Source organism: Spinacia oleracea, chromosome 3 (genome assembly GCF_020520425.1).
Source record: "Spinacia oleracea cultivar Varoflay chromosome 3, BTI_SOV_V1, whole genome shotgun sequence".
In the NCBI taxonomy this organism is placed as follows: domain Eukaryota; kingdom Viridiplantae; phylum Streptophyta; class Magnoliopsida; order Caryophyllales; family Amaranthaceae; genus Spinacia; species Spinacia oleracea.
The window spans coordinates 1376648-1391632 of NC_079489.1; the positions used below are offsets into that span (position 1 = coordinate 1376648).

Genomic DNA, 14985 nt, shown 5'->3' on the forward strand with positions numbered 1-14985 from the left:
TAAAGTGTTATACCTTTTGTCTCCTTCATACTTGAATTTTATAAATGTACGTTTCTTTCATTCATTACTCAGTACTCACTATGGAAATTGTAAAGGGATTATGACCCCCACATTTGCTAATACCTTATCTTACTACTTATAGAAAATTAGCTTTATCCTATGTGTTTTTTTTCCAAAGAATTTTATTTATAAGTTTACAAAAAAACCATGGGCGTGTTCGTCGGTAGTGTCTAGGCGTGTAGCATTTTCACAAGGTAGTGATTAGCGGTTAAATAGCTTTTTTCAATTATTAAATATATTAGCGTTTAAATATAGCAGGTGCCAAGTGGCGTTTGATTAAATTATAATAAAGTTTTAAACAATATGAGCTTTATTGTATTTTACAATCTCAATTGCTACTTTAACTCTCAACTTTTAACTTAAACAAATGAAAATATGTAAACATAATATTAACTCTGATCTAAGGGCCCGTTCGATATCATTTTTTGTTTACTGTTTTTTGTTTTTCACAAAAATACTTAAAACCAAAATATAAAAGCCCAATTCACTTATAATTCCATATTAAAAGTAAATTCTCAATCTTATAAGATGATATATTCTCTCATATTTCTTCAATGTAGGACAAATCCACGTAAACAAAAGCTTACGGAATACTCCGTATTGTATTGTATTGTATCTTCCCTACACGTTTATACTTGCATAGTTGCATGTCTCTATCATACGTGAACATTTGACAATGACTTATTTGATAATATATGCCCATGCAAAAGTTAAAATCGAATGCTTAATCTCACATAAAATGACAGGGTTGACAAAGTCCAAAAGGGTATATATCTATCATTCAAGAAAGATATGGTAGGAAAAGAATACAACAAAATTTGACTTGGAAATTAAGTGATGTTTTTGTCCTCCTAATAGTTGGCAAAATTGACTCTAGGATTATAACCCTAATGGGGAGATTAACTAATTAAGCTTGGTAAATGTCGACATAATTGTTAAGAATTGTCAAACCAACCTAAAGAAGAAAAAAAATTAAAGAAAAGAAAAGGGTGGGTGTTTTTTTCTAGTTTGTTTGTTTGCTTACTTTATGTGAATCTTACAATGTGGGATATACTTAAGATATTGATTTTAATGAAGAAGGAAACAAGAAATAACACCAACTCCACACCCAATCTTTGTACAATTATATATACTCCCTCCGTCCCTTAATACTCGCACCGTTTTAACTGGACACGCTTGCCAATGCAAAACTTTGCCCACCAATATCTTTAACTACATATTATAAAAACTTATAAAATATTAATATTTTAAAAATATATATTAAGATGAAGCTAACAATATATTATATAATAACATTTGTTTTCATATACTAGAAATAAAATTGGGTCAAAGTGAATTATGTGAATAGTGCAAAAAGTCAAAACGATGCGAGTATTAAGGGACAGAGGGAGTATGCATCATAGAAAATCTTTGTACAATTACACGTGGCTTGAATGGACCTTTTGTGTAAGACTTAAGAGAGAATAAGAATTGATGGAAGTTTCTTATACTACATCCTTTCATTAAGTTCTCGCTTTTGAAAAACCTGTCAAACAATCAAAATTTTGACTATTCTCACTATTGTAGCTATAAAAAATTATCATAAGATATATTGTTAAATTTGTTTCAAAATATATTTTATAAATATTAACTTTTTATAACTTTTTTCCATATAAAATTGGGTATATTAACGGTTAAACATTACATTGAATTCCGTGCAAATAGTACGTGTAAAGATCTTTTAGAAACGAAGGTAGTACTAGTTTGTGTTTGAATTATTGAATCGAGTGACTTGAATTAGATTTAGGCCATATTCTTTTTTATAACATTAACTTATTGCTAGGGTGTATATATAGAAGATCAAGAACGTGACACAATTAGTGTAAAAAACAGAATACATGATAATATTGACATTTGAGTGTGCTCCATGACATATCGACCTATCGTCAATGAGTAAATTACATGAATTTTAAATAATTCTAAGAATTTTATTTGAGTTTTAACTTATCTTCTCTCTTGTAGAGCAAGTAGCAACATTATGTTTAGTAAAATATTAAAACCAAGTCTTTCAATTAACAATTGAACAACTCCTTTATAAACAACTTGTCTACTCATAATATATCGAATATGTGGTACGTACATATATAATACGGAGTAATCTCGTTTCTCATATAAATGCACACTCAAATATCTAGTATATAAAAGAAAACAATATTAATGTTTATAATATACTTTGAATCTGTATTACCTTTATGAACAACCCACCACAACTGGATCAATAATGGTAGTACATTTTTTTCCGTATTGGTCCTAGCCTTAATATATAGTTATGCACGTCGTAATTTGTACTAAAAGATTGTTGTGGGACGGACATTGCTTCGTGCCTAGCTCAGGTCCCTTGTGTCTGAACGGGGAACGAGCTCGACCTATGCCAATCCCATGTGTCTTGGGCTTGAACGGGTCAGGCTCACGCCAAGGCTACTTCTTACTTGTCGGTCGGGTCGTGCCGCAAATCTAAAAAATACGGCCTAGGCACGGTCTAAGCCCACTTTCCGGCCATCACGCCTGAACATAATTTCACTCAATTTAACGTGGTTTTCAAAAGGGCTCGGGCTCGGGCTCAGCCCACAACTTTGTGCTCATGCCCGGCCGTGTTTTTTCATGCCCTGTTGTGCCTCGTGCTAGCCCGACCCAGTGTCATTTTCAATCGTAGTCCTCGATATCAATAAAACATCTTCTTGTGCAGCCCCAACAACTTCCTACATTATTAGCGAACCACGTAAACATCCGCTCTACAAAAGAAAAAGGAAAACAAAGAAAAATAAACTCATCATAGTCAATTAGTCATAGGCAGTGAGTAACAGTAACATTAAGCAAGAGCGCGCAACAACAGCTACTCTCTCTGAGTCTGTCTGTTGTACTCCGTACTTTTTACTTTTCTTCACCAACGGCCATTTCCTTCTTCCTTCTTCTTCTTCACACAAAAAAACCATGAAACTTTCACCAAATCAAATCCCCAGATTCATCATCAATTCCCACTGATCAATCAATCGTCTTCTTCAACCTACTCAAATCCCCAGATTCCAAACACTCCCATGGCTTCTCCACCATCTCCACAACCCAATTTTCTCTCTCCTCCACCCCACAACCACCACCACCACCACCACATCAAACCATCTCACCTCCTTCCACCTCTTCTCGGCGCCACCCTCACTTTCTCTCTCATTCTTATCTGCATCTCCTTCTTCCGCCGCTTCTACCACCACCTCAAACCCACCCCCTCTTTCTCCTCCACTTCTAACAACAACCTTCCACGCCGGTTCTCCTTCTCTACTCTCAAACGCGCCACCGCAAAATTCTCCCCCTCCCGCCGCCTCGGGCAAGGCGGGTTTGGGTCGGTATTCTCTGCCACTCTCTCCCTCTCTCGCAGCCGTAAACTCTCCGTCGCGGTTAAGCTTCTGGATTGTGGGTCCCTCCAGGGTGAGCGTGAGTTTCAGAACGAGTTGCTGATTGCTAACAAGCTGGTTGACTCGGATCGAGTTGTTAAGCTTCTGGGTTTCGCTTCGTCCCGGAAACGACGCCGTATGTGCCTTGTTTATGAGCTTATGGTGAATGGTAATTTGCAGGATTGCTTGTTGCACAGGAAATGTGAGGAGTTGATGGAGTGGTCCCACAGATTTCGTATTGCAATTGAGGTTGCTCAAGGTTTGGCGTTTCTGCATCATTATTGTGATCCTCCTGTAATTCATGGTGATGTTAAACCTAGCAATATTTTGTTGGATGATTGTTTTAGAGCTAAAATTGCAGATTTTGGTCTTGCTAGGTTAAAATTGGGGGAAATTAATGATGGGGTTGTTGTTGTTAATTGTAATATTGATAATAATAATACTACTACTAATAAGTCTACTAATAATCATAATGATAATGTTGATCATTGTAACAATAATAATGTTGATGTTGGAATGGAGGATGCTGGATCAGTGATGGAAACCGAAAGTGTGACCACTACGGTGGGGTTCGAGGAGGGTAGTGTAGGGATTGATCTATCTCCGATGAGGGTTGATACCTCGCCGGAAATGGTGACTGCAAAGACTTCCCCTTCTGAGTTTAATGATAAGGGGTTTGATTTAGAGGGTCAATTTGAGAGGATGGATATGGAGAAAGTCGGGAAAGAGGTGGGAAAGACGCGAAATGGGAGGGTAAAGGAGTATGTAATGGAGTGGATGGGAATGGAGGTTGGTTCTAATAATGATTGTAATAAAGGGGGAGCTTCTTCGAGCTCTGTAGTAGTGCCCAAGAAAGGCGGGAAGGGGGAGGGGAAAGGGAAGGTGAAGACGTTGGAATGGTGGGTATCAATGGAGGAAGGGTGGGTTTCGAAGAAGGAGAAAAGGAGGCCGGTGAGGGAATGGTGGAAGGAGGAATATGGTGAAGAACTTGCTAGGAAGAAAAAGAAAAAGAAGAAAAGAAGGAATCAAGAACAAGAACATGAAGCAAAGAGTGATAATAATGGGGAGAATTGGTGGACTAAAAATGATGATGAATTGTATGTTGACAAGAAGAACAAGAAGTATAGTAGGAGTAGGAAGAACAGCCATAGTAGCGTTGATTGGTGGTTAGATGGTTTTAGTGGTGATCTTTGGAAATCTCGTCAACAAACTAGCTTCGATTCAATGAGTGGTGAAATCCCGAAGAGTGGTGGTGGTGTTAGTAGCACGCCTAGTATGAGAGGAACCGTGTGCTACATTGCACCCGAGTACGGCAGTGGTGGCGATCTTTCAGAAATGTGCGATGTTTATAGCTTTGGTGTGTTGCTTTTGGTTCTTGTTGCTGGGAGGCGGCCTTTGCAAGTGACTGGTTCACCCATGTCTGAATTCCACAAAGCAAATCTTGTTTCGTGGGCACGTCAACTTGCTCGTTCTGGGAAACTTTCTGATTTGATTGATAAGAGAATCCGGTGTTTGAACAGGGAAGAAGCTAAACTTTGTATTATAGTTGCTCTTATGTGCTTGCAAAAGTCACCGGGTCGTCGGCCTTCTATGAAAGAAGTTGTTGGGATGTTTACAGGGGAGTTAGCTCCTCCTCAGCTACCAGTAGAGTATTCCCAATACCCTTTCAGGTCACGGAGAAAGAATTTCCGGTGAGGTAATTGTTTGTTTAATTTGTTGCAAATTAGGGTTCAACACTATACTTATTATAGACTATAGAGCTATTTGTTAGCACAACCTAGTTTTTGTAAATCTGGAGAGGAATTGCATTATAAGCTTATTCTTTTGAGAGTTTTTGTACAATAAACTGTAACTTTAAAAAAGCCACATTGTTAAGTTACCTTCTTGTACAGTTATAAGTTATACTTGAATGAAAAGAAAAAAATTACTTCACAGTTCACACATCTTTTGTCAATAAGAATAGAGTTTAGGGGATTGTTTCCTTGAAAGAGATTCTTATTTTGCTCGTTTAAGAATCATTGTCCATGCGTTCATGGTACCGGCCACCAAGTTATCTTAACCTGTGAGGGCTGTGATTAGGTGAGGCTCTTTATCTCCTTTGAAAGAATTTGTGTATCAGATAATTCTGAGGTGAATGCATGCAGCTCTTATTAATCATTGTCGTTTGCCTTTCTGTTTAACTGATCTTTTTCAGGGAAGTAGGGAAGGAAAATCGCAAGGGATGTGACTAGGTGAGACGCGTAAGCTTCTTTGATAGAACTAGTGTGTATTTGATAATTCTGAGGTTAAAGCATGGACCTCTTTATCCATTCTTGATATTGGGGCTTGTGATTATAGCAGGATTTAAAACACTTGTGTAATCACACTAGAATCTTGATGTCAACCTCATGATTTCATCTTTCACTCAGTGCTATCGATGCTTGATTAATTTACTGATGCATAAGAATGATGCATCAGAGTAAAGATGGTCATGGGCCGGGCCGGGCCAAGGCCCGACTCAACACGAAAAAAAGCCCGACCCAACACATTGTTTTGTTTGTTTATGTTCTGCTTGTTATCCCCACTATTACCCTTTCGGATATTGTTTTGTTTGTTCATGTTCTGCTTGTTATCCCCACTAGTACCCTGTTATCTGCTTCTCTGCTGAGTCTGGTATCGATGCATGCTTTCTTTTGTTTAATCGTGTTATCTGCTTCTCTGCTGTGTCTGGTATTGATGCTTGCTTTATTTTGTTTTTTACCCTGTTATCTGCTTCTCTGCTAAGTCGGGTATTGATGCTTAACTTTATATTAATTTAGTTTCTGCATCAACATCTTCATTAATATCTTCAGTCTAAAATAGTATAGAGTCCCTTGTTCTTGTTGTTGTATCATGATCCAATGAAGTGATCAGTTCGTACAGATTTAAGCTCTACTCTGAGGAACCCTACAATAGCGTAAATGCATAATCCCATATCGGGATGTGAGGTGTGATAAGTTACCTTTATATACGCCAATTCTTAATATGTATATTGTTTGTCAGATGGGAAACACCGTGCGATAAGAGCAAGCCTAATAGATACCATTGACCCAATAAGGTTCTATAGAGGATCTTGTTCCCCAGCTCGGTTGTGAACTTGGAAAAGTCGCACGGTCATCTGGCAAACAATTTTTTGGACGCGATAGACCTGATCATCTTGATCCCGACCCGAACAATTATAAATTTGTGCAGGTCTATCATCTTGATCCCGACCCGAACAATTATAAATTTGTGCATATTTTAGGCCCGTTTTCCTGCAGATGTTGTACCTTAATATCTCATATGTTACTGTCTGAATCAGGTTTCCAGTGACTTCAAAGAGGCACCAGCAACTAGACCTGAGGCACCAGCAACTAGACCTGTTAAAAATCAACCCGACCCGAAAATACGTAGTTCGGGCTTGTGATTATAGGAGGATTTAGCACTTGTGTAATCACACTATAATCATCTTGTTGTCAACCTCATGATTTCATCTTTCACTCAGTGCTATCGATGCTTGATTAATTAACTAATACTTGCTTGCTTTTGTTCTTGTTGTATCATAATAGTACTTTCAACGGGTCGGGTTAGGGCCGGTCTGGGCGTAGCCTATGATTTTTGCAGAAGTTTTTATTATATTTTGTGATATTTCTGTATTCTTACTCTGTATATCAATGTGCAAGGGTCTATTATTATTATTATATAAGAGTGAAGCTATATTTTTATGTGTTGGATTTCCGGTATGGAATTCCTCTCTCCAAATCCTTCGTGTTTAGTCATGTATTATACTATTATGTGACATTATGACCTTCCATGTAAAGATGGCTGTGGGGCGAGGCGGGATTCGGGCTTGAACGGGCCCGGCCCATGCCAAGCCTGCTATACAGCGTGCCGGGCCGAAATTTCCAAAACAACGCCCATGCCCACAGGTCGTCTTGTTTAGGCCTAATTTTACTGAATTTAGTGTGCTATGTCATGCCGGGTCGAGTTGTGTTGTGCCTGGTTGTACTTTTTCTGGAAAAAACGACTCAGACCTGGCCCATGGCCCGATTTTGTGCTCGTGCCGGGCCGGACTTTTTTCGTGTCGGGTCGAGCCGGGCCGACCTACAACCATCTTTATACCATAGGCTGATTTTGGTATACAATAGCATAAATGCATAATCCCATATCGGGATTTGAGGTTTCATAAGTTACCTTTATATACTTCAATTCTTTATAGGTAAAGTGTTTGTCAGATGGGAAACACCGTGCGATAAGAGCAAGCCTAATAGATACCATTGACCCAACAAGGTGCTATAGAGGATCTTGTTCCCCAGCTCGGTTGTGAACTTGGAAAAGTCGCACGGTCATCTGACAAACATTTTTTTGAACTTCTGAGGTTAAAGTATGCAGCCTCTTAACTGATCATTGTGGTTTTTGCCTTTCTGTTTAACTGATTCCGGCTTGTGATTATAGCAGGATTTAGCACTCGTGTAATCACACTAGAATCTCGATGTCAACCTCATGGTTTCGTCTTTCATTCAGCGCTATCAATGCTTGATAAATTTACTGATGCATAACAATGGAGCATCGGAGCACCAAACACGTATGGGGTCGTGACCAGTTTGGCAATTTCGGACAACGTTCTGTTTTATACCCTGTTATCTGCTTCTTTGCCTGAATCCGGTATTGATCCTTGCTTTTGTGTTTCATACTGTTATCTGCTTCTCTGCTGAGTCTGGTATTGATGATGTCTGGTATTGATGCTTCTTTGCTAAGTCTGGTATTTGATGCTTACTTTAATTAAATGTATTTTCTGCATCACCATCTCCATTAATATCTTCAGTCGTAGACCTGTTCGACGGGTCGGGTTAGGTTCGGGTCAGAATTCAACGGGCCGGGCCTGCTATTTTTCTAGTACTCCATGAAAAACTGATGTGAACTTGTACATGAACTGAGGTCATAAGCTGCAGAAGTTTTTATTTTATTTTGTGATATTTATGTATTCTTACTCTGTACATCAATGTGCAAGTGTCTATTAATATAAGAGTGAAGCTATACTTTTATGTGTTGGATTTCCGGTATGGGATTCCTCTCTCAAATCCTTCGTGTTTAGTAATGTATTATACTATTATGTGACATTCTTACTTTCAAGTAAAGATGGTGCTTTGTCATGCCGAGTCGAGTTGTGTCGTGTCTTGTTGTACTTTTTCCGGAAAATGCGACTCAGGTCCCAACCATGGACCACGATTTTGTGCTCGTGCCAGGCAGGACTTTTTTCGTGCCGGGCCGGCTTACAACCATGTTTACTTCCAAACGGCTAATCCCATATCGAGATTTGAGGTTACATAAGTTACGTTTATATAGCCCGTTTTGGAACGCTAGTTCACGTCGATACCTGATAATCTTGATCCCGACCCGGTAATAATGGTTTTGTCATGTTTTAAGCCCATTTTCATGCAGATGTTCTAGCTTAATATTTCATCTTTTACCATCTGAACCACCAGTGCCTTCAAAGAAACACCCGTAATAAGCGGTCGTATACAACCTTACCACTGCAATTGCAAAGAGGTTGTTTCCAATTAACTCATAAGCGAGAACGGGACATCTTCTAATTTAAGGAAAGGGAGGAAAGAGGATCTTGGTTTAAAATAGAGGTTTTTGTGCACACAACGGCGCGAAGTTTTGCACGGCCCGACATGATAGACTGGTTTTATGTTGCGGTCCGGCCCGAAACCATCACGGCCCGCCTTTTTAATCATGCAAGATCAGAATAAGTGGACCAAAGACCAGCATGAGTAAACTCAACTCCAAGCAGGTAGCACTGATGACGTGTCGATATTTGGTTATTAACCCTACAATAGTATAATCCCATATCGGGACATGAGATGAGTGGTGACATATGTCAACTTAATATAATCCAATTCATAATACTTCCTTAGTTTCTGACGTATTGCACCATATGTATTTTTGTACTCCCTCTGTATTTTTTTAAGGGATATACTTGTCTTTTCCGACCGTATTTATTTAAGAGATACACTTGCCATTTTTAGTAACTTATCAACCCCACCATTTAATTAAATAAACATCTAATATACCCTATTACCCACCATCCTATTAAACAAATATTTTCATAAACTCACCCCACCCTCCACCCACCAAAATAACATGGTCCCCACATATTTAATTATTAAAATATCTATCCAATCCCACTTGCTTTATTATTTTATTTCATTCAATTATTCTTCTTAATACCCGGAGGGAGTACTATTTACACTATGATTTTGATCATTTTTTTGTGATTCGTACATAAGAAAATTTTAGTCTATGGGTCAATTTAAATTTGTATCGATATATAATTTTTAAATATTAATTATTTATAATTTTACTAACACATGCACGATTTGATATATTAAAAGTCAAAGTAATTTTTAAAGGAGTAAAAGTCAACCATGATCTGATAATCCCATATCGGAACTTAAGGTGTCATATGTTGACTTTATATAGTCCAATACATAATATGTTAAGTGTTTGTCAGATGGGAAACACCGTGCGATAAGAGCAGCCTAATAGATACCAATGATCAATAAGGTGCTATAGAGGATCGTGTTCCCCAGCTCGGTTGTGAACTTGGTAAAGTCGCACGGTCATCTGACAAACATTTTTTTTCCCACTCTAAGAGATTATCTCATACACTATAAATGAAGCTGGTGAAATCTGACACGACACGAACAGGACACGAAAAAAGTGGGTTGGTGTCAAGGTTTATAACCCGTTTAATTAAAACCGGTCAACACAACATAACACATTTAATTAAATGAGAGGTTAGCGTTGGATTTTCAACACGAAATTAAACAACTTAAACCGGTTAAGAATGAACAACCAATAATTCACCTTTATCGAACAAACACGACAACACGATACGAACCGGACACGAAAGGAACAGTTTAGTGTTAAGAGTTTCCGACACGATTAGGTAAACAGTCCAAGATCACACTACGTGTTTATTAAATGAGTCAGATTCGTGTTGAGGTTTTTCTACCCGTTGATGTCCGATACGAACATCCGTCGCCCGCGACACAATACATTTACCGGCTTTAACTATAAATGGATGTTCTTATTTGTTGGGAAGTGAGACCGCTACAGCAATGGGTTGGGTTATAGGCCCATGGTAGTGGAGAGCATCCACTATTTCCACATTCACATAATCATATCCTCATACATCGACTCTATTTTCAGTACACTTTAATGAAGTTGTTTTTTGCCTTATTTTTTTGTGCGTTACTTTTGTTAAAATCAGTTCATAATAGAGCAAATGTGAAAATTTAATATCATATTTAAAAAATCAGACCAGATTAGATAAATAGACGAAGCCTAACTAACAACAATCAAATCAAATCAAATCAGACCAGACTTCTAAGGACAAAAATAAAATAAAATAAAATAAGTAGCTTGTGAGCTGGTATAGCCCAAACGAATTTATTTTAATATCAATATTTTTTATAAAAACCATTTTAATAAATTACTCCCTCCGTCTCTTAATACTCGACTCGCTTTGACTTTTTGCACTATTTACATAATTCAATTTGACCATATTTTATTTCTAGTATATGAAAATAAATGGTACTCCGTAGTATATAATATATTGTTGGCTTCATCTTAATATATATTTTCAAAATATTTATATTTTTATAAGTTTTTATAATATGTAGTTAAAGAAATTGGTGGTCAAAGTTGTGCATTGACAAGCGTGTCCGATCAAAACAGGTCGAGTATTCAGATACAAAGGAAATATATGGAGTACATAATTTAACATTATCCTGATTTGGCGATTTTGTTTTTCCATGTGCGAAGGATTAAAGAGTGGAATTTTTAGAAAAAACAAAAAAAAATATCAGAGTAAAATCCTGACAACTCTATCTTCGATCATTTGCTATATTTCTAAACAATTAAAATATGATACTCCGTACTTCGTATTAATTAAATCCTGACCATCTCTATCCTTATTTTTCTGAAATTAAAGATCACTTTTATGGCCTTTCTAATTATTGTACTGAGGTTGTGAGCTATTGTTATCCCCATACCCTAAAAATTGAATGCAATAAATACACCGTTTTTTTTCCTAGAGGATAGAATATCATATGAGATAGAGTCATGTTATACGTAGTATGATATAAGATTAAATCTATACACTACAAAAAATTGTACTATTAACGACAGGAAATCCCGTCGCGAAAGGCCAATAATCGTTGATTAACGACGGGATTTTCTGTCGCGAACCCGTCATAAAAGGGGGCCGTCGTTAATAGAAATCCCGTCGTAAATCCGTCGTAAAAGACATTTGCGACGGTTATTCCCGTCATTGTTTGGTTGTTAGCCCCGTCGCAAAAGGCTTTTGCGACGGGATTTTTGACCCATCGTAATTAGGTTGTCGTTAAAGATACAAATTCTTGTAGTGATAGAACTTAGGAATCCTACGAATTGTAGGACATATAGTTTGTAATAAGGCGTACGCCCACGAATAATATAAGATAAATCAAATATAATAGGAAAAATTGACATAAATAATCCCACCTTTCACTCATCTTCTCAGAATAATCCCAACTTCGGATTATTTTAGAATAATCCAAACTTTAGGGGTTACATTCTAAAAATAATCCAAAGTATCAATTTGCCTATGTACAATAGACCCAAAATGGATTAGTAATGACAAGAAAAAAAGACTTTGGATTATTTTGAGAAGGTAACCCCTAAAGTTTGGATTATTCTAAAATAATCCAAAGTTGGGATTATTTTTAGAAGATGTGTGAAAATTGGGATTATTTATGTCAATTTAATATTCTCCATATTTTAGCATTACCAAATTTGGAGATTTCGAAATCCGACCACGGAAAATCCTTAAAATTTTGGGAATGTTTACAATGCTCATACAGAATATAACGAAGTTTGGAATCATAAAACCCTACATGTTGGTCACTTAAAGCCTCGGAATGATAGATCTTGATTCAACAATATGCGTATTTAAGAAAATTGTCTATAATTTCTTTCATTTAAGACATTTTAGCCAATTTCCTACAAAACCTGTTGAATCAAGGTCATCTCGGGATTTTAAATTACCAAATGATGCGTTTTTATGGTTCCAAACAACCGTACAAGGCCGCTAGATGCATTATCTATATTTTGGGAGTTTCCGGGATCGGGGTCTGAAATCTTCAAATTTTTGTCAAAATATGCATTGTACAGATATAACTTTTATTTTTGTATAATTTGGACTTTTTCGGTCCCTGAAAAAGGTTAGTGGTCCGAATGTTTCTCATATACTTCATGTGACAGCACTCTCATGAGAGGCATGCTCAGTGGTTAGAACCATAAATTTCAACTATTAAATTACATTTTAGTCGATATTCTCTCAAAACTCGCTTTGTTGAACCAAGGTCATTTTGAGCCTTTAAGTGACCAACATGTGTATCTATAGTTCCAATCCAAAACATCATGTCACTCAGAGTCGATTATATTGTCCTACATAGCCAGTTCCACAGTTAAGTAAATACATTCAGACAATATAATACTCCCTCTGTATTTATTTAAGAGATACATTTGTCTTTTCCCAACGTATTTATTTAAGAGATACATTTGCCATATCTAGTAACTTATCAACCCTACAATTTAATTAAATAATATATCTAATTTACCATATGACCCACCATCCTATTAAACAAATAATTTTTGAATCCCACCCCACCTCCCAACCTCCAAAATGATATGGTCCCCACTTGTTTACTAATTAAAATATCTACCCAACCCCACTTGCATTATTATTTTATTTTATTTCATTCAATTCTTTTTCTTAATACTCGTACCCGCCCAAGTGTATCTCTTAAATAAATACGGAGGGAGTTGGAGACTAGCTGATTAATGAGACGAGAAAGGTGGATAGAATTCTATGGAGTTGAATTGATGGAAGTTAATTAAATTAAATTACAGTGATTTGTTACAATACGGGTGAATAATTGAATTAAATATCGTGGTCCTTGTACCAATTGCTGCTGTTGTGGATGGATTTCAACCACGTGAGGTTTTACAATGCCACTTATTTAATGAAAATTATTTAAATAGTAAAACAATTAAATAAATAATAAATAATAAATAAATAAACAAAGAAAATCATTGGAATGTGAGTTATTGACTTTTGGGTTGATAGTTACCAATACACTCATGAAATTCTGCCGGAATAAAAGCACATATGAGTATATGACGTATGGTATGATGTCATTCTCAGTTCACTTTCCAATTTGGTAGAGATAGGGTTAGGTTTTACTTCCCATTTCATGCATGATTGGAACCCTATTCGTACAAAAATACAACTACTTAGGGTGCATTATCTTCACCTTATAACACCTGAATTTATTTGAATCGAATTTGTCTATAATTACATATCAAAAAGCTTATCTAAACGAAAATCTTATTCTGATTTTCAATATATGCATTGCTTTGTAGATGATCGTTTGTTGATAACTTCTTTCGAAAATTATTTACTCCCTAGGTCTCCGTCTCTTTTTGTTCTTTACGTTTTCTTTTTTGGGTGTACCAAAATGTTCTTTATATTTCCTGTTATATTATCACATAAATGCTTTAATATTCTATCAAAATTTGTGTCCAAGTATTATTTTAACCAATTAAAATCACTGGGTCATTTAATCTCTCACATTTTTCCATTGACACATTAAAATTTTCTCATTTTTCCAATATCTGGATTTTGATAAAAGTGAAAACATTATAAATAAACATAATTTAGAGGATTCTCAATGCACATTAATTAGTCGTTAAAATGCGTGCAAAATACCAAATGTAAAGAACAAAAAGAGACGGTAGGAGTAACTAACACAAAGAAAGTTGCATTTATAAATGTAAATAAGTTGAATTGATCGAGGTTGTCCTTAAGATAATTCGGTTCAAGTATTCTTATAGATCAACTTAGACTCAGCTTGAGAATGAACTCAATCAAGTTTGTCACATGAAATTTAGAAATTTCTAACTCGGCTTTGCTTGAGCTCAAGAAACTACAACTATATATGTAACTTTTGTGAGTATGAGAATGTTACATTATTGACTCGACAATGTGAGTAAAAACTCACACACAAACCAAAGATTATACTCCCTCCGTCTCTTTTTGTTTTTTACGTTTGCCATTTTGCACGTTTATTAACGATTAATTAATGTGCATTGAGATTCCTCTATTTTTTTATTTAAACAAGAAAAATTACGTTTATTTATAATGTTTCACTTTTATCAAAATTATGATATTGGCCGGGAATGTGAGAAAAATTTAATGTCCTAATAGAAAGGTGTGAGAAATTAAATAACCAATGAATTTAATTGGTTAAAAAATCATTTGACACAAATTTTGATAGAATATTAAATTATTAATGTGATGATATAAAAATAAATGTAAAGAACATTTTAATACACCCAAAAAAGAAAAACGTAAAAAACAAAAAGAGACGGAGGGAGTATAATACATAAC

At 36.2% G+C, this 14985-nt stretch overlaps 1 protein-coding gene across 6 annotated transcripts; it reads left to right on the forward strand.

Moving 5' to 3' along the window:
* The first annotated feature begins 2355 nt into the window (after positions 1-2355).
* Positions 2356-7180, forward strand: LOC110782429 (receptor-like serine/threonine-protein kinase At4g25390). 6 transcript variants are annotated; one of them, XM_056838289.1, is made up of 3 exons: positions 2356-5564; positions 5680-5716; positions 6507-7180. In XM_056838289.1, the coding sequence occupies exon 1, from the start codon at positions 3135-3137 to the stop codon at positions 5178-5180; it is 2046 nt and encodes a 681-aa protein (XP_056694267.1). In that variant the 5' UTR covers positions 2356-3134; the 3' UTR covers positions 5181-5564; positions 5680-5716; positions 6507-7180. The 6 variants fall into 6 exon arrangements, with proteins under 6 accessions (XP_056694267.1, XP_056694268.1, XP_056694263.1 ...); XM_056838290.1 differs by having other exon boundaries at positions 6805-7180; XM_056838285.1 differs by having other exon boundaries at positions 2356-6695; positions 6805-7180.
* Positions 7181-14985: the final 7805 nt, after the last annotated feature.

What these genes read in the sequence shown, in the direction of transcription:
- LOC110782429 (XM_056838285.1), top strand. Translation starts at nt 3,135, where the DNA reads ATGGCTTCTCCACCATCTCCACAACCCAATTTTCTCTCTCCTCCACCC.